Source organism: Callithrix jacchus, chromosome 16, assembly GCF_049354715.1.
Source record: "Callithrix jacchus isolate 240 chromosome 16, calJac240_pri, whole genome shotgun sequence".
NCBI classification, from domain to species: domain Eukaryota; kingdom Metazoa; phylum Chordata; class Mammalia; order Primates; family Cebidae; genus Callithrix; species Callithrix jacchus.
The window spans coordinates 55,708-82,858 of NC_133517.1; the positions used below are offsets into that span (position 1 = coordinate 55,708).

General features: G+C 38.2%; 1 protein-coding gene across 8 annotated transcripts in view; it reads right to left on the reverse strand.

The window, feature by feature from the left end:
- Positions 1 to 27,151, reverse strand: part of LOC100399809 (spermatogenesis-associated protein 17) — a 213,970-nt gene that overhangs the window by 20,085 nt on the left and 166,734 nt on the right. For all 8 annotated transcript variants that reach the window (XM_078353498.1, XM_078353497.1, XM_054246471.2 and 5 more), the window contains one exon: positions 3,220 to 3,352. In XM_078353498.1, coding sequence (XP_078209624.1) covers positions 3,220 to 3,352 — 133 coding nt within the window. The remainder of the gene's footprint in view (positions 1 to 3,219; positions 3,353 to 27,151) is intronic.

The following is a 27,151-nucleotide window of genomic DNA, read 5'->3' on the forward strand; positions in this document are numbered from 1 at the left end:
CCACATTTTCTTTATCCATTAATCCTTCAATGGATAATTTGTTTGATTCCACATCTTGCAGATTTTGAAAATGCTGCAGTAAAAATGAGGCTGCAGATAGCTCTTCAATATACTGATTTCACTTCTTTTGAATCTATATTCAGAAATGGGATTGCTGGATTGTATGGTAGTTCTATTTTTAATTTTTTGAAGAATCAACATTTTCCATAATAGCTGTACTAATTACATTCCCACCAAGAGTGTACAAGGATTCCATTTTCTCCACATCCTTGCCAATACGTTATCTTTTGTCTTTTTGGTAATAGCCATTTTAACATGTGTGAAGTTATATTTCATTGTGGTTTCTGTTTGGATTTCTCTGAAGATTAATGACGTGGAGCATCTTCTCCTATACATGTTGGCCATTTGCATGTCTTCTTTTGAGAAATGTCTATTCTGGTCTTTTGCCCTTTTTTTTTTTTTTTTGAGACGGAGTTTCACTTTTGTTACCCAGGCTGGAGTGCAATGGCGCGATCTCAGCTCACCGCAACCTCCGCCTCCTGGGTTCAGGCAATTCTCCTGCCTCAGCCTCCTGAGTAGCCGGGATTACAGGCATGCACCACCATGCCCAGCTAATTTTTTGTATCTTTAGTAGAGACGGGGTTTCACCATTTTGACCAGGATGGTCTCGATCTCTTGACCTCGTGATCCACCTGCCTCAGCCTCCCAAAGTGCTGTGATTACAGGCTTGAGCCACCACACCCGGCCTCTTTTGCCCGTTTTTAAAAGAGGTTCTTTGTTTTCTTGTTATTGCATTGTATGAGTTCCTTATATATTTCAGGTATTAATGCTATCAAATGTACGGTTTGCAATTTTTTTTCCCCTATTCCATAGTGATCATTTCCTTTGGTGTGCAAAGCTTTTTGGTTCAATCCAATCTATTTGTCTATTTTTGCTTTGTTGCCTATGCTTTTGAGGTCATATCTAAAAAATCCCTGCTTAGCCCAATGTCAAGAAGCTTTTTTCCTAGATTTCTTTCTAGTAGTTTTACAGTGTTAGGTCTTATCTATTTTTAGTTTACTTTTGCATATTGTGTGAGATAAGGATCCACTTTCATTCTTCTGCATGTGGAAATACAGTTTTCTCACAACCATTTGTTGAAGAAACTATCCTGTTCCCATTGTATGTAGTTGGCACCTTGTCAAAAATCAATTGAGCACAACTGCGTGCATTTATTTCTGGGTTCTGTATCCTATTCCATTGTTTAATGTATCTATTTTTATGCCAGCACCATGTTGTTTTGATTACTATGACTTTGTAAGGTAATTTACAATCAGGTAGTGTGATGCTTCCATCTTTATTTTTTTTTGCTCAAAATTGCTTTGGCTGTTCAGGGTCTTTGTGGTTCCGAAGGAATTTTAGGGTTGTTTTTTCTTTTCTTTTGGGATAGAGTATTGCTCTTTCACACAGGCTGGAGTGCAGTGGTGCAATCTCAGCTCACTGCAACCTCTGCCTCCAAGGTTCAAGTGATTCTTCTGCCTCAGCCTCCCAAGTAGCTGGCACTACAGTTGAGTGCCACCATACTCAGCAAACTTTTACATTTTTTAGTAGAGGCAGGGTTTTACCATGTTGGGCATGCTGGTCTTGAACTCCTGACCTCAAGTGATCTGCCCATCTTGGCCTCCCAAAGTGCTGGGATTACAGGTGTGAACCACCACGACTGGCGAAGGGTTATTTTTTCTATTTCTGTGAAAAATGACATTGTCATTTTGACGGGAATTGCATTGACTCAATAGATCACTTTGGTTGTATGGATATTTTAAAAATATTAAATTATTCTAGCCCATGAATACTGAATATCTTTCCATTCATTTGTGTATTCTTTAATTTATTTCATTAACATTTTACAGTTTTCAGCGTACATATCTTTTACTTCCTTAGTCAAATTCATTCCTAAGTGGGATTATTACCTTGATTTCTTTCTGGGACAGTTCGCTGTTACTGAATGGAAATGCTACTAATATTTGTATGTTAATTTTGTGTCCTGAAACATTTTGGTGGAGTCTTCAGGGTTTTTAATATTTAAGATCATGTCACCTGCAAACAGACAGTTTTACATCTTTTTTTCCAGTGAAGATGCCTTTTCTTTCTTTCTCTTGGCTAATTGCTCTGACTAGGACTTCCAGTATTATACTGAATAGTAGTTGTAAGGGTGGGCATCCTTGTCATGTTGCTATGATTTAGATATGACTTTAAACTTCAGACTTTAGAGTGGGTACTGAATGAATTAAGATTCTTGTGGCTTTTGAGATGGAAAGAATGTATTTACATTCAAGAGGGCATGAGTTTTGGGGGCCATGAATGGAAGGCTATGAACTGAATTGTGTTTCCCTAAAATTCATATAGTAAAACTCTAACCTGCAATGTGACTGCATTAAAAATAGAACCTGTAAGGAGGTGATTAAGGTTAAATAAGGTCATGAAGATAGAGTCCTGGTTTTTTGGGATTAGTGCCCTTACAGGGAGAGACATGAGAGAGCCTGCTCTCTCTGCCCAGAAAGAAGTCATAAGAACACACAGGGAGATGGCAGCTGCCAACAAACCAAGAAGAAAGCCTCACCAGAAACTATGTTGGCAGTTATCACAGACTTCCAGCCTCCAGAATTCTAAGAAAATAAATGGTTATGGTTGAAGCCACATAGACTATGGTACTTTGCTGTGGCAGCCTGAGTACAGACTAATACATCACACATGTGCCACATATATGTGCTGTACCTGTTATGAAAGTGCATATGACACTCAGGAGTTGCACATATACATATATGCATGCCAAATGTATGTTATACATCATGTTATATATAATGCACATCTCTACCCCCTTCATTTATCCTATCTATAAACATACACACATAGATTGAGAGAGAGCAAACAAGCCCTGATCTCCATGCCTGAGAGTTAGCTTAACTCCATTCGGGGAACTCATACTCAAGCCCTGATCCTGGTTTTATGCCAATGCCAATGATCCATGCCATTAATCCTAGGGCAGCTAAGTCATAAAACCTGAGAATATAATACTAAAAAAAGAAACCTTACATAGGTGAGCAGCACCATCTTTACTTAAAACAGCTATAAATAATTTTGTTACCATAAAGGTCTCAATTGTAATAAGAATATATTTGCTGTAGTTAATGTGCATTTCTAAATAAATGAATAACTTTTCAAAATGTTTTGTTAACTCACCTTGTCACAGATCCATTTCTTAGGATTTTCACTTCGGAATTGTTCTTTGTGAGAAGTGGGACTATACTTGCTTGATAAATGCATTGATGGGAGGTACTTTTTATTTTTATGGTATGAAGAAAATGGCAAAAACCTGAAAGAGATATTTAGAAGATATTATTAACTTGATTTCTAGAGACATTTGATTTTAAAAATAAGGATCTGGAGAAGTACTATAGTACAGTGAAGATGACACATGATTTAGAATCAAAATACCCAGATTCCATTTCAACCTCTGCCACTGAGTATCTGTGTTATAACTCCTATTTGTCTTTATTTTCCATTCTGCAAATGAAGATACTAAAATGTTCTTCACAGAATTTTTGTGAGTCTCAAGTATTTCATATAGAGAGATGTTAAACAATACATTTATGAATTAATTATGCCAAAAACTCAAAATTCATCATATAAATGAAAATGTTCTTAATTTTAAAATAGTAACCCCAAACCAAAAGAACAGCCAGTACAGTCAATTGTCATTGAAGTAGACTTTTGTTAATCTTAAGTCACTTGAATAACGGTAGCATTATTGGTAGCAGTTATGAATAATGGGGCCTTCAAGTCAGCCAGACCTGAAATCACATCTTAGCTCTGCTTTGCTAGCTGTATTACCTGAATGAGCCTTGACTTCCATATAGGGTTATTACAATGAATGAACAACTTAATTTATATAAGGTATTTAACATGGAGGCTGAAAAGAACATGTCCAGTAAATAATGTTGATGCTGAAAGCAGACACAAAAATCAGTTACCTGCTGCAGCAATCATCATCATCATCATCATCACCATTACTTTAGATATTTTTATGATCAACAGAAAAGACCAAACTTTTAAAACCCATAAGAACTCTCACAGAACATCTAAGATTGTGATATGCTTTCAGTATAACCCAGATACCTCACAAAACACACTGAAATAAGAGTAAAGAAATTTTTTAAAAAGTTATAAACCTATAAGGAGAAATACAACAGAAAATAAGAACGAGCAATTGAAAATACCAATTAACTTTTTGCATGTGGAAGGAAGATAGGAAATTCATAAATGACACAAAAGAGTTAAGAGAACTGAAATCTAAGTGCCAAAAGAGTGAGATGTAAAAGAGAAACAGGGCAGTTTGTCCTGCAGAAACATGGAAAGACTCTGGAACTAAATCTAAGGTTATTGCAGAAAGTGAGTGAAAGAATGAAGCTGAAAACAGTTGCAAGTCTATGGAAGCACTAATTAAATCCCCAGGTCCATGTCCCAGTCCATCTATCCATAACAACCTATTCTTAGAAAAATTTACACCAAAAAGCTCTAGTCTCAAGGAAAGCAGGTACAAACGAAGGCCAAGGGGAAGCACCAAATGGAATACGTAGAATTTAACCCAATGTCTGCCTATTGAACTCTTCCCTTGCTCATCTCTTAAGTGCATTGGCAGCTTGGACTTATATCCTGATTGCATCTTCGGAAAAGATGTGACAGTTCCCAGCGAAACAACTTCAAATATCAATAATCTAGGGATGTTTTGATTAAAAGGCTGTATGAGAGTAAAATAAAATCTGTCAAAAAGCCACTCTTTTACACACATAGAGTGTCTACTTTAATTTTTATATTTTCTCTTTTAATATAAACTTAAGAATGGATTAGCAGTGGGAAAATAATCAACATGGAAGAAGGATACAAATCCAAGCACAATAAGCTAGAAGAAACAGACATCATAATGCAGCAAATGGGTAAATTCAGAAATTTTTAATGCATATAATAAAATGAGATATGGTATTAATGAAATAAAATTTGGATGCTTTTTTAGATTAAAAAAACATTTAGAGAAAAGTGGAAGCTCTGGAAAATAAAAAACTATATATACAAAATAAAATATTCTCCTGAGAAAAATATTCTAAAATTCAGACTTTAAAAAGAGGTTGAGGTTCAACATATATTTACTGAGCCATTACTCTATGCCAAAATTTTCATGCAGATGATCTCATTTAGTTAAGACAAAGAAGGGTGTTTTCAAAAATCTAAATTCAATTGAAAATTATTTTTTGGCATTTAATTAACTTAGAAAAAATGTAGCATTCTTTCATCAATTTTAATACCTCTCTGCAATTTCTTCTTATTTATTAATAAATTCCTTCTTAATATTTTTCCTAAGAAAATATTTTCTAACACTATTTAAATAAAAAACCCAGAATCCAGAGCTTTGAATTATACAAAGTAGGGAACAGAAGCATGTATTACGTATGCTCTTGGGAAAAGAGCTCTCCTATAAGATAGATTATGGTCCTTCCAGTGCTAATTCACACATGGGATGGACATCACACACACAAAAATTAATGTGGCCCCAATGTCCCTGAGTATACAAAGGAGGTGCTGTGAGCCGGCTGCTGCACTTACAGTTTTTATCACTTCTGAATTGCATTTTAATAGTACATTTTTCTTTTGTGTCTGAACAAAATTTGCCTTCTTAAGGGAATGGATGGCTGAGAAGACAAGGCTGGAACACTGGGTATTTCCCTGCTCATGAATTAGCTCTACTTTTATTTAGCCATCATATTTTATGAAAGTAACATATATGCATATTCTTAATTGTACATATGTATGTCCATGTATATATATTCAAAAATATCTAGATATTTTATAATCTTTAAGTAACATTTATCTTCAAATTAGGAAAAATTATTTAATTCTCAAATCAGATTACTCTATAGAGTATAAATAGCAACATTCAAAAAATCACTTTGGTTTATAATAAAATTTCACATAATTATCAATTACTTTAAAACTATGTTCTTTTACCAGTTTTCAATGTATATTCAGTTGTGTTTATGCTTATAGTGAGTACTTTTCAATTAACTGAACTTCATGAAGAGTAATATATGCATTTACATCTTATTTTTTACAATCTTATCAAAGACACAGATCTGGCAAAAATTCTTGAAAGCAATGTTGAGATATAGTGGTATATACAAACGAGTAACAACTTGAATGTCTGGGCAGTTACAGAATAATTGGTACAGGTCTCAGGACGCAAAAATTAGAAATAGTCAATCAGCTTTCAAAAATATAGGTCCATTTTATATAAAGTCTTTACATTCTGAGTATACTTAATATTATTTTATTATTATATACATATATATATTTTTCAAATAAGAACACTAACAAATAACATTCATTGTTTTTCTACCATATAACTCTTTCATTTTCTCCCTTTAAGTTCTACTATCGTTCCTCATAACTCTAGGTGTTCCATCAATGCATTTATTTCACTGCCAGATAATTCAACAAATATTCAAATTACATACCTCTCTTGCCTATTGAATTGAGCCTAAATTCTCCAACTTAGCTGTTAGGCTTTTTCCCAATGTACTTGATCTGTTCAGGCTGTTCAACCACTCCCTATCTGCTGTTCTCTTGATGCCTTTTCTACATTTCTTCCCCCATCCTACCTCTATGCCTTCATTTATACTCTTCCTCCAGAAATGCTGATCCATGCACTTCTGCTCTTTCAAAATCCATGTTAGCATCCAGCTTTCCTAGGCAGCCTAATCTACCCACTCAATTTCTCTATTATCTAAATATTTATGCACTGAACAACTCTCAATGAATTTATATGCTAGGTACTTGGAAAAATACAGAGCCAGGCAGGGTGGCTCACACCTATAATCCCAGCACTTTGGGAAGCCAAGGTGGGAGGATTGCTTTAGGCCAGGAGATCAACACCAGCCTGGGCAACAGAGTAAAAACTTGTCTTTAATACATTTTTTTTGGAGACGGAGTCTCTCTCTGTCACCCAGAATGGAGTTCAGTGGCGCAATTCTGGCTTACTGGAACCTCCGCTTCCCAGGTTCAAGTGATTCTTGTGCCTCAGCCTCCAGAATAGCTGAGACTACAGGCACCCACCACCACCCCAGGCTAATTTTTGTATTTTTAGTAGAGACTGGGTTTCGCCATATTGGCCAGGCTTGTCTTGAACTCCTGACTTTGTGATCTGCCCACTTCAGCCTCCAAAAGTGCTGGGATTACAGGTGTGAGCCACTGCACCTGACCCTAATAAAAATTTTTAAAAATTATCCCGATGTGGTGTAATGTATTCACACCCCTACTAGAAGGTGAATTCTAGAAGGTACTGAAAGGTACTGAAAGGAATTCACCTTCTAGTAGGGGTATGAGATAATAAACATGAGTAGAATGTGATAAGTTTTATGATGGATGTATGGACAACAGGGAGTTAATGCAAAGAGTAAGATTTGTGTTTGTATATACGTGTCTTTGCAGGTATGGGGAGCTACTGGCAGGGAAATGGACTATGGGGCATGGAAAAATTGTCTTCCCAGACCATGTATGCCAGAACTGAGCACTGAAAGGCAAGTACAGTTCAAGTTAAGCATCTGGTGAAAGCTACTTTAGGCGGAAAAAACAACATATGCAAATAAACATAGGTGAGTTAGAGCATAAAAAGGAATGCTGAAGAAACTGAAAAAATTCAACGTAGCTAGAAAATTCTGTTCTTGTGAAGACAACAAAGTAGATCACAAACAGCCTCAGTGGAGATGATTGTTCATGAAAACAATCCATGGAGGCTAGGCCGGTGGCTCACACCTGTAATCCTAAACTTTGAGAGGCCTAGGCAGGTGGATCACCTGAGGTCAGGAGTTCAACACACCAGCCTGGCCAACATGATGAAACCTGATCTCTACTGAAAATACAAAAAATTATCTGGGCATGGTGGCACACACCTGTAGTCTCAGCTACTCAGAAGGCTGATGCATCAGAATCGCTTGAACCCAGGAGGCAGAGGTTACAGTGAGTGAGGTCCTGCCACTGCACTCCAGCCTGGGTGACAGAGTGAGACTCTGTCTCAAAACAAAACAATACAGAACAACAATGAGAAAACAATGAGGAGTCACCTGCAAGCAAATTTCAAAGTCAAGTTACCTTGGGGCAGATACTTCCATATGATGAATTTAGAAGATTCGATGGCATAGGAGTGGGAGGGAAACCTGAGACTCTCATATTAAGTCAATATTTATAAGGTAACTAGAGTGGCTCTAGATCAGTAGTGTCTTATAGCACAAGGAAGACAGACATAACTATTCTCTAGAGGAAAACGGTGCCAATTTATGCCATTAGGATTGTTATAGATGAAGTTCAGCTTACTGTGAGAACTCAAAATATTTGTGATGGTAAACACATAGAGAAAAAAATCAGGAAATTTGATACAACCAACCAGAAAAATATTACAATGATCAGATGCAGAATATAAGTATTTGATTATTAAAATCTACAATAAAATCTCCTGAGGTAAGGAATTCGAGACCAGACTGACCAACATGGTAAAACCTTGTTTTTACTGAAGAAAAATAAAAAATTAGCCAGGTGTGGTGGCGGGTGCCCATAATCTCAGCTACTCGGGAGGTTGAGGTAGAAAGAATTACTTAAACCCAGGAGTCAGAGGTTGCAGTGAGCCAAGATTGCACCACTGCACTCCCGCCTAGGTGACAAGAGAGAAACTCTGTCACACACACACACACACACACACACACACACACACAGACAATCCATGGACAATAATATATTACAGATTAATATAAACCATAAAACATTTTTCTTTATTTTTACATATGCATGAATTATGACTGCCCAATAGGATAGTTATACAATCTGCAGTAGATTCTGCCTTAGGTAAATTATTTCAAAATAGACATAGCAATAGAGATTTATAGATATCAACACATGGCTGTGCACCAGGTAAGTCTCAGACACCAAACATATCCTAGATCAGCTCCCTCTCAGTGAAAGAGCACCCAGTGCAATATATGTATTACACATAAAACAGATAAAGGGATACTCCGTTACAAGTCAGGACTTTGGTTCCAGACTGCAATACATTCTCCAATGAGCTATACAATAGCATACAAATAGTCCTTTCATCTGGAATAGAAGTAGGAGAAATAGCAAACTAGAACAAATTTCTCTAAAAATTTGTAGCAGAGCTTGTATAATCCTCCACTTTGTCTATTTGTTTCTTTTAAAATTTTTAAAAATAGAGATGGGGTCTCACTATGCTGTCCTGGCTGGCCTCAAGTTTCTGAGCTCAAGCAATCTTCCTGCCTTGGCCCCCCAAAGTATTGGGATTACAGGCATGAATAAACCATGCTTGGCCAATCCAATGCTTCCAATTGTGAGGACTGCTCCTAGACCTGCCCTCAGCATCTCAACAGCTAGCAAAAATCCGAGGTGAGCTGACAGCACAGTTACCTCTCTGGGGGGAATAGCCTTACTGTTTCCCTGCTGGCAAGTCAAAGGAAAGGGGGAGACAGCTAAGGATTCTCCCCTTAGGGAGCAAATCCAGGGTGACATTCTTACTACTCAAATCTCCTGAGGGGTCAAGAGACAATCTAAGACAGGGAACCCTACCACTGGAACCACCATACTTTGTAGGATGGATGACAGCAGCCCTGCTGGAGAAAGTCAGAATGAGGTGGTGGTGGGTGTTGGGGAAGGGGAGGCAAAGGAAGGCTTACACTTCTCCTAGAGACAGGCCTTGTAATACTGAAAGGAATACTCAGTTCTGCATCTGCATTATGTAAACAAATATTAAGTATATAATAAACTCTTGGTGACTTGATTCATAGTTAATTCAATTCACTAGATATGTCTTATTAACTAATATGTTTGATACATTGTATTAGACACTATGAGTATAAAAAGGTAAATAAGTAGGTGCCCAAAGACTCTTAAAATCTTGTGAGGGAAAAAGACAAGTAACTACAACAGTATAAAGTGGGAGTTGGGGTAGAACAGGGGGAGGTGAAGCTTTTAGGATGAAGGCAATAAAGGAAGCATACGAGAACAGAGAGCACGGAGGGCACTATCTAACCTGGGCTTTAACAAACGGGTCAGATTCCATTAGACAGAAATGGGAACTGAGGATGAGGAGGCAGGTAAGGGATGCATATGAATAGATGTTCAGAGGTAAAAGACTGGAAAACATACGTGGGCTCTTGTACTATATAGCCTACTTGCCTGGAAAATAGAATGCTGATGCCAGGGTGCTTATATTGTCTATCAGAACAGGTTAAGTCTCAGCAGTTTCATGTTGTCTTACTTAACATCTCTATGATGGATATTGGAACTGTATGCAACTGAGACTATTAGCCCACTTGCAGATATTCCTGTCACACCTATAACCACTGTTGAGGTGCTACGCTGACTCTCTCCTTGAGAGGCTGACTGGGCCACAGCGTCATCACAAAGGCTAACAAAGACTGGGGATCAAGGCGGTGGCCCGTTATCACATTCCTCTCTGTAAACTCTGTTGCTGAATTACATGCCTTATGATCCTTTGATGCCAGGCAAGTCTGACACTTTCTATCTTCTCTTGGAAGAGATTTTGTATCTGTGAATTATAAAATAAATACAGGACTCTTAAGCAATAAGTGATTACTGATGCATTCACTTTTTCAGGTGGGAAAGAGAAACATACTTTTTCTTATTCTCCAAGTAAGTATAAAATTATTTACTTTTCAAGCTTCAAAACCTCCTATCCTATATACACAAGAAAATATAATAACAAAATAGCAAATAAGGTCGTATGAATTTTACTGTTTCAATATCTGAGTAATTGAACTTTATATGTTGAAGAAGTAGTTAACTGCTAACCACCTGAAGAGTGACTGTGGGATGTTATTATTTCTTAGCATGCACAACTGCAATAAATAAAAAGAATCTCTTAGAAAACCAATAGTTTTATCTTTCAAATTACATAAAGTAGGAATTATGTAAATTGTTTTTTCTGTTCTTATAGCAGAATTATAGCTCATTCTCAAAAGTTCACAACCTTCATTAATAAAGATGTTAGTCTATGAGCAGCCTCGTCCTTCCAATCGTAAAAACATTGGAAGGACAGGAACTTCTAAATAGGGATATAGGAGTTACTGCTAGGGGTCACCCCAGAATGTTTGCTTAAAACGTCTATCTAAAATACTTGCCACAGAAGGGGCAAGGCGTAAGAGCTTTTTAATGTTCAAACAGAACAATTATTTAAATAGGGAAAAAGAAAAATGGAATAGAAAACTGCCACTGTAGACTAATTAAGGGAAGGGATTCTGTACTCTGGTCTACAAAACTTGATTTGACAAGCAAAGACACCTACGTTTAAAAGTTGGGAAAGTTGATGAAAGAACGTAAAGAGGAAATATGGAAATGATGTTGATTGGATCTAATAAATGAATCCACAAACAGCAAATGTTCATGTTATAAAAGTACACCTGCTCAAAAATTACTATTAAGTCTAATATTTTAGCCATTATTATAATATAGAAAATGGTAAATTTAGGCTGGGTTCTATGGCTCACACCTGTAATCCCAACACTTTGGGAGGCTGAGGCCAGTGGATTCCTTGAGGTCAGGAGTTTGAGATTAGCCTGGCCAACATGACAAAATTCTATCTCTACTAAAAATGTAAAAAAAATAGCCGGGTGTGGTGGCATGGGCTTGTAATCCCAGCTACTCAGGAGGCTGAAGCAGGAGAATCACTTGAACCCAGGAGGCGCAGGTTGCAGTGAGCCAAGATTACACCACTGTACTCCAGTCTGGGCAACAGAGTGAGACCCTGTCAAAAAAAAGAAAGGAAGAAAGAAAGAGAGAGAGAAAGAAAGAAAGAAAAAAAAGGAAGGAAGGAAGGAAGGAAGGAAAGAAAGAAAGAAAGAAAAAGAAAGAAGAAAGAAAAGAAAAAGAAAGAAAGAAAGAAAGAAGGAAAGAAAGAAAGAAAAGAAAAGAAAAGAAAAAAGAAAAGAAAAGATCATCCTGGCTAATACTGTGAAACCCCATCTCCACTAAAAATATAAAAAATTCATGAGGCGTTGTGGTGGGCACCTGTAGTCCTAGCTACTGGGGAGGCTGAGGCCGGACAATCACTCAAACCTGGGAAGTGGTGGTTGCAGTGAGCCGAGATTGCACCACTGCACTCCAGCCTGGGTAACAGGGAAACTACGTCTGAGAGACACACACACTAAAAAAACCTTTAAATACTCTTAAATTGTATTATAAATCAACTTGATTCCCCAAAACTTGAACTCAACCTTTGAAACTCAGAATTTGTTGTAGGATGTATTAAGATATTATGTAAACAAAAAAAGAAAGAAAGAAGGAAAGAAGGAAGGAAAGAAAGAAAGAAAGAAGAAAGAAAGAAAGAAAAAGAAAGAAAGAGAAATGTTTTGAGGGCTGAGGGGCTGAGTTATAAGCAGTCCATGCCTGATCTCGTCAGATGACCTGGTTTTCATAAACTAAAAAACTAATCATAGGCTTTTTAAAGGCAAAGCATTTTGAAAGAATATGTAATTGGAAATATACAAATTATTTGGCAACAATATTTGAAATAGGATGAAACGTGTTTTATACTTGTAAGTATAATTAGTAATAAACAGTTTTGCCCCTTCTAAAAAAACAAACCATGTTATGGCTATAAGATATTGAATATTTGTCCTTTATTATACAGAATAGTTTTGGAAATAGTTTTGGAAAAAGGTCAGCAAATAAATAGCAGTCTATTTTTCATTACCTTCAATATGAAAAATAAAAGCTATCTGTACTTTATTAACTACTTAAATGTCGAGGTAAACCTAATATATACCTCATTAATACGAACAGAAAGACTTCAAAACATAGCTTAGATTAGTGGGGTTTTTGAAGTGATATTAATAAAATGAACAACACTCTGTAATAGAAATTAGACAGACTCCCTTTATGATTGAGGACAAACCATAGCTATAAGAGCTTAATACACACAGTATTTTATACTTAGAGTAGACTTCATAGCACAAATTTAAAACTCATGAACTATTTAGGTGGCAATATCTCCACCCCCAGGGTGGAGAAAGAAATGTGATGTTTAAATACAAAGAATGCAAGTGGCAAGACTATCTGTTCAACTAAACAGTAAGCTTATATTGCAAGCTTCTAAATTTAACTGGAAAGATATTTGTCCCTTTCCTTATATTTTTCTTAGCTTAAGAGGAATATATTTCCCTGGATTTATTATTATTGTTAATCTCAAATCATCTTGGCTCAGTAATTTCACTACATCTATGTAACAAATTTCTGATACATATTTTGCAGAGTTCACTTTATTTTCTCTGACTGTGAAAACTGTTTTTAAAAATCTCTGCTAAAAGATACTAAAGTTAAAGGCATCAGCTAAATAGCATTCACATAGGCTCTTCTTTTAGGCCATTTTCATCGAATGTTTTAAACAAAGTTTCAAGAATGGCTAAACATGATGAACGCAGATATTTTAAGGACTTATATAAACCACTTAAAGAACATTAACTTCTCACGCCTGTAATCTTAGCACTTTGGGAGGCCAAGGTAGGTGGATCACTTGAGCCCAGGAGTTTGAGACCAGCTTGGGCAACATGGTGAAACCTCATCTCTACAAAAAGTACAAAAATTAGCTGTGCATAGTGGGGGAAAGGAATAGTCCCAGCTACTAGGGAGGCTGAGGTGGGAGGATCACCTGAGCCTGGAGGTCAAAGCTACAGTGATCAGTGATCACGCCACTGCACTCCACACTGGGTGACAGAGTGACACCCTGTCTCAAAACAAAACAAAACAAAACAAAAAATAATATGTGTAAGGAGGAAAATAAGGTGGCTAAGGTGGCAATAAATACATCTAATTATACCCAGAGCAGTGTATTACAAACTATGGTCTAGGGATGAGATGAAGGGACTCATGGCCAACTAGGTCATTTGCTCCACAAGGTCAACAGACTTTTGTTACTGGCCACGGTGGCTCATGCCTGTAATCCCACCACTTTGGGAGGCTGAGGTAGGTGGATCACCTAAGATCAGGAGTGCGAGACCAGCTTGGCCAACATGCTAAAAACCTGTCTCTACTGAAAATGCAAAAATTACCCAGGTGCAGCAGTGTGTGCCTGCAGTCCCAGCTACCTGGGAGGCTGAGGCAGGAGAATCACTTGAACCCAGGAGACGGGGGTTGCAGTGAGCTGAGATCGCACCACAGCACTCCAGCGTGGGCGACAGAGTGAGACTCTGTCTCAAAAAAAAAAAGACTTTTGTCTGTATTGTTCACTGCTATGTTCTCAATGCCTAAGTAGTACCTGGCACAGTCAGCATGCAATAATATTTGCTGAGTGAATACATTTGCAAAATGCTATATACTGTATTATATTTCTCCTCTTTGATGTTCCCATCAAATAAAAGTATATTTAAGACTGATAAGCCCTGTGCCAAAAATCCATTTAAGTGTTTTCAATGAAATTTTCCCCCAAATCTATTTGAAAGAAACTCATTAAAATTAGTTTTAAGATTAGTTTTTTAAGCGTTTAGAAAATCACATTTATAGTAAAAATAACAAAAGAAAATATAGGCCTGTTACTGAGACTTCTAGTGTAGTATTAATAAACATCAAAGGGAAATCCTAATTTACCTCATTTTTTTGGCTTGACTTGTTTTTAGTAAGAATGATTTTTGTGATCTGATATATTAGGCTAAAATGAGCAAAACCCAGCTCAAGTTCAAGAGTCAGATTTCAATAGGTAAGAAACCTCTGAGCACTTACTGTTCATCAACTATTGTGCTAAGTGTAACCATAAGTCAGGGGCTCTGTTGTTAGAAGCTTATCATCCAGAGCAAGGCTCTCTTATTTTTCTGTTGAAGGGCCAGGCAGGTGACATAAATGAGTCAGATGTAAACTGAAGAGTCCAAGTTTTAACGAATTGTTGCCATGTCAGAGTGTGAGCCTGCTCCTTCTAGATCTCCTAATTTTTGCCAAAAGAGGAAAAATTTGGAGTTTTAAGTAATTCAATTACCATTCTTAATTAATTTTCAATTTATCTAATTTTTAGAATATTGTGGGATCCAAATACAACACCGTGGGAGGCTATATGCAGCTCACAAGCTACTAGTTTGCAATCTCTGGTTTAGAATTTTAAAGTGAGTATCTATACACCATGGAATATTATGCAGCAATCAGAAATGATGAGTTCGTGTTGTTTGTAGGGACATGAATGAATCTGGAAAACATCATCCTCAGCAAACTGACACAAGAACAGAAAATGAAACACCGCATATTCTCACTCATAGGTGGGTGATGAAAAATGAGAACACATGGACACAGAAAGGGGAGTACTAAACACTGGGGTCTATCGGGGGGAAAAGGGGAGGGCCAGTGGGAGGGGGAGGTGGGGAGGGATAGCCTGGGGAGAAATGCCAAATGTGGGTGAAGGGGAGAAGAAAAGCAAAGCACACTGCCATGTGTGTACCTACGCAACTGTCTTGCATGCTCTGCTCACGTACCCCAAAACCTATAATCCAATTAAAAAAAAAAAAAAAAAAGTGAGTATCTAGCTCTGACAATGATTTTAAGGTCCCTGACAAGATAAATTATATCTTAAATTACTGTTCAAGCTTTTGTATGAGATCACCAAATCACCATTATTTATTTTTTAGAAATTGTGACTGTACCAAAGATGTAACGAAATGATTTTTAAACAGAAGACTATAGATTCTACAATATATAGAGGGCTTAATGTGATGTTAATATCCAAAGAAAATACAGGAGCAGTAACAACTAGGTAATAGTTACAGGGGAAAGTAAAATCTAATGAATGACTTCCTGACACCCAAATCCTAGATACCCTTTTTAGTTTTCACTGAATTTGAACTCTGCATCAAGCTGTTCATCCACTCCTTGTAGCCAAGCCTCTTTAATTTACACAATCGCTCCTGGTTCTCTTTCTTGCTGTCTCTGTTTCTTGACTGACTCATTATTATCTGCCATTATCTTAAATTAATGACTCTTAACAAGAACTGTGCATTTGAATCACCTGGGCATATTTTGCAAATATTTATGCCTACTGAACCAAACTATCTGTGATGGAGACTTAGGAATTCACATGCATGTTAATTTTAAACCTCAAGCCGATGCAGTTTAAGCAACCTGACTAAAAACCACTGCCCTAACATTACAGCAACTCCTAGAAATCTGTAATCTTCTCTCTGTATAGTTTCTCCTGGGAAATTAGTCCATCACCAAGGTTTTAACTATCATCTCTTAACTGATGGTTTCTAAATCTTCATCTCAATACACAGTATCATTCTTTAACTGAAGAACAGTATTTTCAAATGTTCACTAGGGATATTTACCTTGATGCACTAGAGGGACCTCAAATAGAGCTGCCTCCAAGTTAAACTCATGCCCAAATCCTCCATGCTATCAAACTTGCAAGACTTCTTATATATTTTTTCTTAGGTATAGTCAGAAAATCACCCTCTAGCCAATTGCCTAAGTCAGAAGCCATCAAGTCAGGGCATAAGAGGACCTTCCTGCCTCTGCTCTTCTCAATCTGAGAAGATTCTTGCTTGAGGCTCTACTCTCACAAAAAACTGTATTTGATATAATGTGACACACCCTCCCCTTGACCACAGTTGTGGTCTAATAGTATGGTGATTTAACACATTCTTTAATTTAGCCCTCATTTATTATCTATTGTGTTCCAAGTCTATGGCTTATGTGAGCCAATTTGGTAACATAACTTGAGCAAAACAGATTCTCTCGCAGAAACTTGCACTGAAAAACAAAAGTAGCTGTGGGTTCTATAGATGGAAGGTTATGTTTAATTAGGCTTGGGTGGTAACTAAGTGAAAGCTAAAGATTGCTGGGAAAGAAAATTTATGATTTAGGAATCATCAGATAAGCTAGTCAGTAGAAAGAAGCAGCAGACGTGCAGAGGAAAGCAGGGATGCCACTGAAAGAAGACCATGTCCCTGCAGCCCCCTTCTCGTCTTAGTCCACTTTTCCTTTAGGTCTTTATAAAATTCCTCAATGTATCTTTTTTTTTTTTTGAGATGGAGTTTTGCTCTTGTTACCCAGGCTGGAGTGCAATGGCGCCATCTCGGCTCACCGCAACCTCTGCCTCCTGGGTTCAGGCAATTCTCCTGCCTCAGCCTCCATAGCCTTAGTTTCTTGAGTTTCCTTGAATGGATTTTTTTCTTTGCGAGTAAGAAAACTCTGAGACAGTGATCCTAAATGCATCTGTGCCTCTGACCACACCATCCAAACAATATCAGGCAAGCCCCTAAATCTGATTTAGGGTTTATAGCAAACTTCTCCAACGCAGGGCCTGCGAGCCACATGCAGCCCAACACAAATTTGTAAACTTTCTTCAAACATTATAAAATGTTTTGTTGTGGTTTTTTTGTTAAAGTTCATTAGCTATCATTAGTGTATTTTATGCATGGCCCAAGACAATTCTTCTTCCTCCAATGTGGCCCAGGGAAGCCAAAAAATTGGACACTCCCAGTTACAGGATCCTACCTATTAAGCATTTTGTCAACCTTTCTCTACCCTCCATGACCAACGTCTCAGTTCTATGACAAGTCCTCTTTATCTCTGACCTGGACTGTGACAATGGTCCTCTAACTGGACTGTGGCTCCAGTGACTTCGGCCTCTATCCCCATTGACTCCCATTTCTAAACCGTCTCCATGGCTAACAGATCAGATACCTCCTAGCTATCTGATCTTTCACTCAGGGCCTAAAACTGGTTTTATGAATGTCTCAACAGCATAAAGTCCAAATATTAAAAGTGTCTTTTTAGTGACTTGTCTGATTGCATATACTAAAAGTACATATTCTCAAGCATATCACTAAAAGTATTCCAAATTATCAAATTATATAGATTTTTAAAATCTTACACTTCTTTAGACACAGGTGTCTGTAAGAACAGAATTCTAGTATTCTGTGGTCGTTTACTTAAAAACACTTTTTTTTTCTTTCAGAGAAACAGTGGACAAAAAGAAAGCATAGTTCTTACTATACAGCCAAAGTAATAAAGGGCTCTTCATAGACAAATTCTAGAAATTCTTAATTATACACAGGTTTATTATCTATATCCCCAGTGTTATAAAGTACCAGAACTTCATTTAAAAAAATTAAGCTGGAAAAATGAAGGCAGCACTTTGTAAATTTCCACTGGAAATTAACTGGGAGAGACAGAGGAATACTGGATTAAAAGAGGGTAATCATGCTTAACTGTGCCCTAGAGCACCCGCTTGTATAATACAATTTGCACAGTAACTACCTCTCCTATTACTGCTTGTTTGGAGTATTCTGTGTTAATGGGGTTAGCTAATTTAGTATTTTAACTTAAAAAGGCTCTGCTGATTAATAAATGTTGCACACTGTGCTAGTAATTAAAATAAATGGCAGACTTACAAATAAAAGTTGAATTGTTAAGAAAACATTATCTGAAAATATATGATAATCTCTATTTATCATAATACAATAACAGTTCACAAAATATGCAAATTGTAAAGTTCTAAAGTGTCTGAAGAAACCACACGTCAGAAAACTTTTAAGATATATAAAATGTTCTTTTTACTATTCTTTAAAGGTAAGTAGAACCAACGCTTATCTATATATAGCACATTTTAAAACATCCTTTCTAAAAACTGTTATTTGGATCTTTTTTCTTTTTTTTTTAAAATTTTTATTGCATTTTAGGTTTTGAGCTACATGTGCAGAACGTGCAAGACAGTTGCATAGGTACACACATGGCAGTGTGTTTTGCTTCCTTTCTCCCCTTAACCCACATTTGGCATTTTTCCCCAGGCTATCCCTCCCCAGCTCCCCACCCCCTGCTGACCTTCCCCTTTCCCCCCAATAGACCCCAGTGTTTAGTACTCCCCTCCCGGTGTTCATGTGTTCTCATTTTTCATCACCCGCCTATGAGTGAGAATATGTGGTATTTCATTTTCTGTTCTTGTGTCAGTTTGCTGAGGATGATGTTTTCCAGATTCATCCATGTCCCTACAAATGACATGAACTCATCATTTCTCATTGCTGCATAATATTTCATGGTGTATATGTGCCACATTTTTCCAATCCAGTCTATTATCAATGGGCATTTGGGTTGATTCCAGGTCTTTGCTATTGTAAACAGTGCTGCAATGAACATTCGTGTGCATGTGTCCTTATAGTAGAATGATTTATAGTCCTTTGGATATATACCCAGTAATGGGATTGCTGGGTCAAATGGAATTTCTATTTCTAAGGCCTTGAGGATTCGCCACACTGTCTTTCACAATGGTTGAACTAATTTACACTCCCACCAACAGTGTAAAAGTGTTCCTTTTTCTCCACATCCTCTCCAGCATCTGTTGTCTCCAGATTTTTTAATGATCGCCATTCTAACTGGCGTGAGATGGTATCGCAATGTGGTTTTGATTTGCATCTCTCTGATGACCAGTGACGATGAGCATTTTTTCATATGATTGTTGGCCTCATATATGTCTTCTTTCGTAAAGTGTCTGTTCATATCCTTTGCCCATTTTTGAATGGGCTTGTTTGTTTTTTTCCTGTAAATCTGTTTGAGTTCTTTGTAAATTCTGGATATCAGCCCTTTGTCAGATGGGTAAACTGCAAACATTTTTTCCCATTCTGTTGGTTGTCAATCCACTCTAGGGACTGTTTCTTTTGCCATGCAGAAGCTGTGGAGTTTCATTAGGTCCCATTTGTCTATTTTGGCTTTTGTTGCCAATGCTTTTGGTGTTTTGTTCATGAAGTCCGTGCCTACTCCTATGTCCTGGATGGTTTTACCTAGATTTTCTTCTAGGGTTTTTATGGTGCCAGGTCTTATGTTTAAGTCTTTAATCCATCTGGAGTTAATTTTAGTATGAGGTGTCAGGAAGGGGTCCAGTTTCTGCTTTCTGCACATGGCTAGCCAGTTTTCCCAACACCATTTATTAAACATGGAATCCTTCCCCATTGCTTGTTTTTGTCAGGTTTATCAAAGATTGTATACTTGTAGATACGTTGTGTTGCCTCCGATGCCTCTGTTCTGTTCCATTGGTCTATATCTCTGTCTTGGTACCAGTAGCATGCTGTTTTGATTACTGTAGCCTTGTAGTATAGTTTGAAATCCGGTAGTGTGATGTCCCCCAACTGTATTCTTTTTGCTTAGAATTGACTTGGCTATGTGGGCTCTCTTTTGGTTTCATATGAAGTTCATGGTGGTTTTTTCCAGTTCTGTGAAGAAAGTCAATGGCAGCTTGATGGGGATAGCATTGATTCTGTAAATTACTTTGGGCAGTATAGCCATTTTCACGATATTAATTCTTCCTAACCATGAACATGGAATGTTTCTCCATCTGTTTGTATTCTCTCTTATTTCGTTGAGCAGTGGTTTGTAGTTCTCCTTGAAGAGGTTTCTTACGTTCCTTGTGAGTTGTGTTCCTACGTATTTTATTCTTTTTGTAGCAATTGTGAATGGCAGTTGGTTCTTGATTTGGCTTTCTTTAAGTCTGTTATTGTTGTAGACGAATGCTTGTGATTTTTGCACATTGATTTTATTTCCTGAGACTTTGCTGAAGTTGCTTATCAGTTTCAGGAGTTTTTGGGCTGAGGCGATGGGGTCTTCTAGGTACACTATCATGTCGTCTGCAAATAGAGACAATTTGGCTTTATTTTTTCCTATTTGAATACCCTTTATTTCTTTTTCTTCCCTGATTGCTCTGGCTACAACTTCCAGTACTATACTGAATAGGAGTGGTGAAAGAGGGCATCCTTGTCTAGTGCTGGATTTCAAAGGGAATGCTTTCATTTTTTGCCCATTAAGTATGATATTGGCTGTTGGTTTGTCGTAAATAGCTTTTATTACTTTGAGATACGTTCCATCAATACTGAGTTTATTGAGGGTCTTTAGCATAAAGGGCTGTTGAATTTTGTCAAATGCCTTCTCTGCATCAATTGAGATAATCATGTGGTTTTTGTTTTTGGTTCTGTTTATGTGGTGAATTACGTTTATAGACTTGCGTATGTTGAACCAGCCTTGCATCTTTGGGATGAATCCTACTTGATCATGATGGATAGGTTTTTTGATTTGCTGTTGCAATTGGCTTGCCAATATTGTATTGAAGATTTTTGCATCTATGTTCATTATGGATATTGGCCTGAAGTTTTCTTTTCTTGTTGGGTGTCTGCCGGGTTTTGGTATCAGGATGATGTTGGTCTCATAAAATGATTTGGGAAGGATTCCCTCTTTTTGGATTATTTGGAATAGTTTCAGAAGGAATGGTACCAGCTCCTCTTTTTGTGTCTGGTAGAATTCGGCTGTGAACCTATCTGGACCTGGGCTTTTTTTGTGTGGTAGGCTCTTAATTGCTGCCTCGACTTCAGACCTTGTTATTGGTCTATTCATAGTTTCAGCTTCCTCCTGGTTTAGGCTTGGGAGGACACAGGAGTCCAGGAATTGATCCATTTCTTCCAGGTTTACTAGTTTATGTGCATAGAGTTGTTTGTAATATTCTCTGATGATGGTTTCAATTTCTGTGGAATCTGTGGTGACTTCCCCTTTATCATTTTTTATTGCATCTATTTGGTTGTTCTCTCCTTTCTTTTTTATCAATCTGGCTAGTGGTCTATTTTGTTGATCTTTTCAAAAAACCAGCTCTTGGATTTATTGATTTTTTGGAGGGTTTTTCATGTTTCAATCTTTTTCAGTTCAGCTCTGATCTTAGTTATTTCTTGTCTTCTGCTCGGTTTTGAATTTTTTTGATCTTGCTCCTCTAGCTCTTTCAATTTTGATGATAAGGTGTCAATTTTGGATCTCTCCATTCTCCTCATGTGGGCACTTATTGCTATATATTTTCCTCTAGAGACTGCTTTAAATGTGTTCCAGAGATTCTGGCATGTTGTGTCTTCATTCTCATTGGTTTTGAAGAACTTCTTTATTTCTGTCTTCATTTCATTGTTTACCCAGTCAACATTCAAGAGCCAGTTGTTCAGTTTCCATGAAGCTGTGCGGTTCTGAGTTGGTTTCTGAATTCTGAGTTCTAACTTGATTGCACTATGGTCTGAGAGACTGTTTGTTATGATTTCAGTTGTTTTGCATTTGCTTAGGAGTGCTTTACTTCCAATTATGTGGTCAATTTTAGAGTAGGTGTAATGTGGTGCTGAGAAGAATGTATATTCTGTGGATTTGGGGTGGACAGTTTTGTAAATGTCTATCAGGTTTGCTTGTTCCAGGTCTGAGTTCAAGCCCTGAATATCCCTGTTTTCTGTCTGGTTGATCTGTCTAATATTGACAGTGGAGTGTTAAAGTCTCCCACTATTATTGTGTGGGAGTCTAAGTCTCTTTGTAAGTCATTAAGAACTTGCCTTATGTACCTGGGTGCTCCTGAATAGGGTCCATATATGTTTAGGATCGTTAGCTCTTCTTGTTCTATTGATCCTCTTACCATTATGTAATAACCTTCTTGGTGTTTTTTGATCTTTGTTGCTTTAAAGTCTATTTTATCAGAGATGAGAATTGCAACTCCTGCTTTTTTTTGCTCTCCTTTTGCTTGGTAAATCCTCCTCCATCCCTTTATTTTGAGCCTTTGTGTATCCTTGCATGTGAGATGGGTTTCCTGAATACAGCACACTGATGGGTTTTGTTTTTTTATCCAGTTTGCCAGTCTGTGTCTTTTGATTGGTGCATTTAGTCCATTTACATTTAGGGTTAATATTTTTATGTGTGAATTTGATACTGCCATTTTGATGCTAGCTGGCTGTTTTGCCTGTTAGTTGATGTAGATTCTTCATCATGTTGACACTCTTTAGCATTTAGTGTGCTTTTGGTATGGCTGGTACTGGTTGTTCCTTTCTATGTGTACTGCCTCTTTCAGGAGCTCTTGTAAAGCAGGCCTGGTGGTGACAAAATCTCTGAGTACTTGCTTGTTCACAAAGGATTTTATTTTTCCTTCCTTTACGAAGCTCAGTTTGACTGGATATAAAATTCTTGGTTGAAAGTTTTCTTTAAGGATGTTGAATATCGGCCCCCACTCTCTTCTGGCTTGTAGAGTTTCTGCCGAGAGATCTGCTGTGAGTCTGATGGCCTTCCCTTTGTGGGTGAACCCACCTTTTTCTCGGCTGCCCTTAGTATTTTCTTTTTTATTTCAACCCTGTTGAATCTGACGATTATGTGCCTTGGGGTTTCTCTTCTTGTGGAATATCTTTGTGGTGTTCTCTGTATTTCCTGAATTTGAGAGTTGGCCTGCCTTGCTAGGTGGGGAAATTTTCCTGGATAATATCCTGAAGAGTATTTTCCAGCTTGGATTCATTCTCTTCGTCCCCTTCTGGTACACCTATCAAATGTAGGTTAGGTCTCTTCACATAGTCCCACATTTCTTGGAGACTTTGCTCATTCCTTTTGCGCTTTTTCTCTATTCTTGGTTTCCCATTTTATTTCATTGAGTTGATCTTCGACTTCTTATATTCTTTTTTCTGCTTGGTCAATTCAGCTGTTTAAACTTGTGCATGCTTCGCAAAGTTCTCGTATTGTGTTTTTCAGCTCCTTCAATTCATTAATATTCCTCTCTAAGTTATCCTTTCTTGTTATCATTTCCTCAAATCTTTTTTCAAATCTTTTTTCAAGGTTCTTAGTTTCTTTGCATTGATTTAGAACATGTTCTATTAGCTTACAGAAGTTTCTCATTACCCACCTTCTGAAGTCTAATTCCGTCATTTTGTCACAGTCATTCTTTGTCCAGCTTTGTTCCCTTCCTGGTGAGGAGTTTTGGTCCTTTGTAGGAGGTGAGGTGTTCTGGTTTTGGGTGTTTTCCTCCTTTTTGCACTGGTTTCTTCCCATCTTTGTGGATTTATCCACCTGTCATCTGATTAGTTGCTGACTTTTCAATTGGGTCTCTGAGTGGAAGCCCAGAATGTTGATAATGGGGCGTTTCTGTTACTTGGTTTTCCTTCGACCAGTTTAGCCCCTCTGCTATACAACTGCTGAGGTCCACTCCAGGCCCTGCTTGTCTGGGGTACACCTGTAGCAGCTGCAGAATGGTGAGGGATGCTACCAGTTTCTTCTTTTGCTATCTTTGTCCCAGAATGGTGCCCACCTAATGTCAGTCTAATCAGTACTTTTTGAGGTGACTCTGGATATACAGGGGTCAGGGCGTTGCTTGAGGAGACAGTTTGTACTTTATAGGAGCTCAAGTGCTAAGCTGTGAGCTCTGTTGTTCATTCAGGGCTGTTAGGCAGGTGTGTTTAATTCTGCTGCAGCACAACTCTTAGAACCCCTTTTTTTCCTCAGATGCTCTGTCTCGGGGAGTTGGGTCTTTCTTTATGAGTGTCCATGGCACTATCCTGCCCAGCTAGGAGACAGTCTAGTCACTATTTGCCTGCCGAGGCTCCGCCCTGCTGATGTGGTGTGGGCCCTGTTTCTGCAGGCTCTGCCCTGCAGCTGTCGGCTCTGCGGCAGGCTCCGCCCTGCTGCCACCAGCTCCGCCCTGCAGCGGAGTCTCTCTGTTATGGCGTGTTGCCTCGGCAATGGCAGGCTGTGTCAGCAATGGGAGTGTACCTTCATAGGGGCAAATATCCTCGGTAATGGTGAACACCCCTCCCCCACCAAGCTGCACCGTCCTGGGTTCAGCTTTGCTCGCAGTGAAACTCTCCACCCGGAGTGTTTCAAGTTGCATTTTGCTTGTCCTTGTGGGGGTGAAACCCACTGAGCCCGCTCGCCTGGCTCCCTGCCTCAGAGCGCCTTCCTTTTATTCTTTTTTTTTTTTTTAAGTTGAATGGATGGCTCTCTACCAGGTGTTTCAGTTGCCTGCTGTTAGAGCACCGGGATCTGTGTGATTTCCCATGCAGCTAGCCACTGTGCTGGCTCAAACACCATTTCCCAGGAATCTCCTGGTCTGGCTCACTGTCCAAGTTCCGTTTAATCAGATGGATATGCTAATCTGACCTCCCAAATCTCAGATTGCCAGTTTAGCAGGGCACCCGGGCCCGTGTGTTTTTTGCAGATTGTTGGGGAGTGCCTGCACTGTGGCACCAGCTGAAGCGGCTGCAACAGCCCAACCTGCTGTGCTTGCATCTCGTGTCTTTCCTACACCTGGGACTTTCCCCATTCTGTGGGCAACAAAAATCCGTCTGGAAATGCAGCTTTGACTCACCCTCTGAGCATTCGCTGAGAGCTGCGATCCCGAGTTGTTCTTACTGCACCATCTTGAAAACCCCCCCTGGATCTTGTTTCTTAACCTTTCCTACATTTTTCGTATAGTAATGACCACAAAATGATACTTATACTTAATTAGAAAAAATACTTAAAGTTTTAGAAGTGAGTAATTTACTCACTGTTTACTGATACTTACTGCAATGGAGCATGGTTCCTTGTTTGTAGGGAACTATGGACACCAAGCACAGAAATAAAGAAAAATCCTCAGTCCCTTTCAAGGGAAACCCAAGCACCTAGTTAGCCCCAGAAATAAATAAGTAACTTGTTTAACATCTATTTGTTTTTTCTGTAGAAACTAAAGGTAACATCTTACCATAGGTCCCTGAGTTGTCTTTCATGGGCTCAGATTCACTGAATGGATTTGCTGGCACCTAGACCCCAGATAAGGGGGAAGTGAAGACTAAATTTTATCACCCTTTATTGTGAGTTCCTTCGTAAGGGGCTTGGGGGAAGTCGTTCCCTCTAACTGCTTAACATTTTTCTATTGACCCCAAATTTTATTTATTTTTTAATGTTGAGACAGGAAGACAAGAAGCTACCTTGCAAGGTTAGACTTTGGTGTTAGATTAATTATAACCCTGAGCTAAATTTGAGGAAACTCCTTAAATCCCTAAGGATTCAAGAATCTTATACAGGTTTAAGGTATAGACATTGAGAATTTTAAAAATATACTAGTGACTGGAGTTTTCTTATAAAGAGGAGTTCATGATTAAAGCATATTGTAGCTATATTTTAAACTTACATAGGCTTTCATTTAAGAAACTGTGAATAGACAGCTCAATAGCAGCTGTCTCTACATCTTTAAAAAAATAAGAAGTATTAATTTACTGATAGTTATTCAAGAGTAGGTAAAATGAGAGACATCCCATAAACATTTAGTAGCACAGCAGAACTGTCACCCAGGCTGGAGTGCAGTGGTGTGATCTTGGCTCACTGCCACTTCTGCCTCTCAGGTTCAAGTGATTCTTGTGCCTCAGCCTCTAGAGTAGCTGGGACTATGAGTGCCCACCACCACACCTGGCTAAATTTTTTGTATTTTTAGTAGGGATGGCTTTCACCAGGTTGGCCAGGCTGGTCTCAAACTCCTGGTTCTCAAGTGATCTGCCCAGCTCAGCCTTCCAAAGTGCTGGGGTTAGAGGCCTCAGCCACTGTACCCAGCCATGACCCCAAACTTTTAAACAGAGCTTCCCTTTTTTAGCCAATTGTCAATCAAAAGGTCTTTAAATCTACCTACCTGTAAGTTCCTGCTTCAAGATATCCCACTCTTTTAGGCCAAAACCAATGTGTGACCTCCATATACTGATTTATGATTTTGCCTGTAGCTTCTGCTTTCCTGAAATTTACTCCTGTCTTTAAAAACTCTTATCTGCAGGCCATAGGGGAGGTGGGGTCTTAAGCATGATCTTCCTTGAATGTTTTTGCTTGGTGCCCTGCAATAAACACCTTCCTTTGTCACTGCAAAAACCTCTGTGTGGTTATATGAGTTCTACTGTGGTGGGTGAATGGACCCCATTTTGGTTTTACCATATTACCAGATCCAATATTTACCAAGGCCCCTGTCTAAGCTAGGTTGCAAATTTGAGAGAAATGAAGGCACTTTGGATTCATAGCTATTAGTTCCAGCAAGTGGAGGAGCTCAAGAAATAGAGTTATTAGTTCTGCTGTGCTACTAAATGTTTATGGATGTCCCTCATTTCACCCACTCTGATTACCTATCAGTAAATTAATACTTTTTATTTTTCTAAAAGATGTAGAGACAGCTATTGAGCTATTTACAGTTTCTTAAATGAAAGCCTATATAAGTTTAAAATATAGCTATAATATGCTTTAATTACGAACTCCTCTTCATAGGAAAACTCCAGTCACTGGTACATTTTTTTAA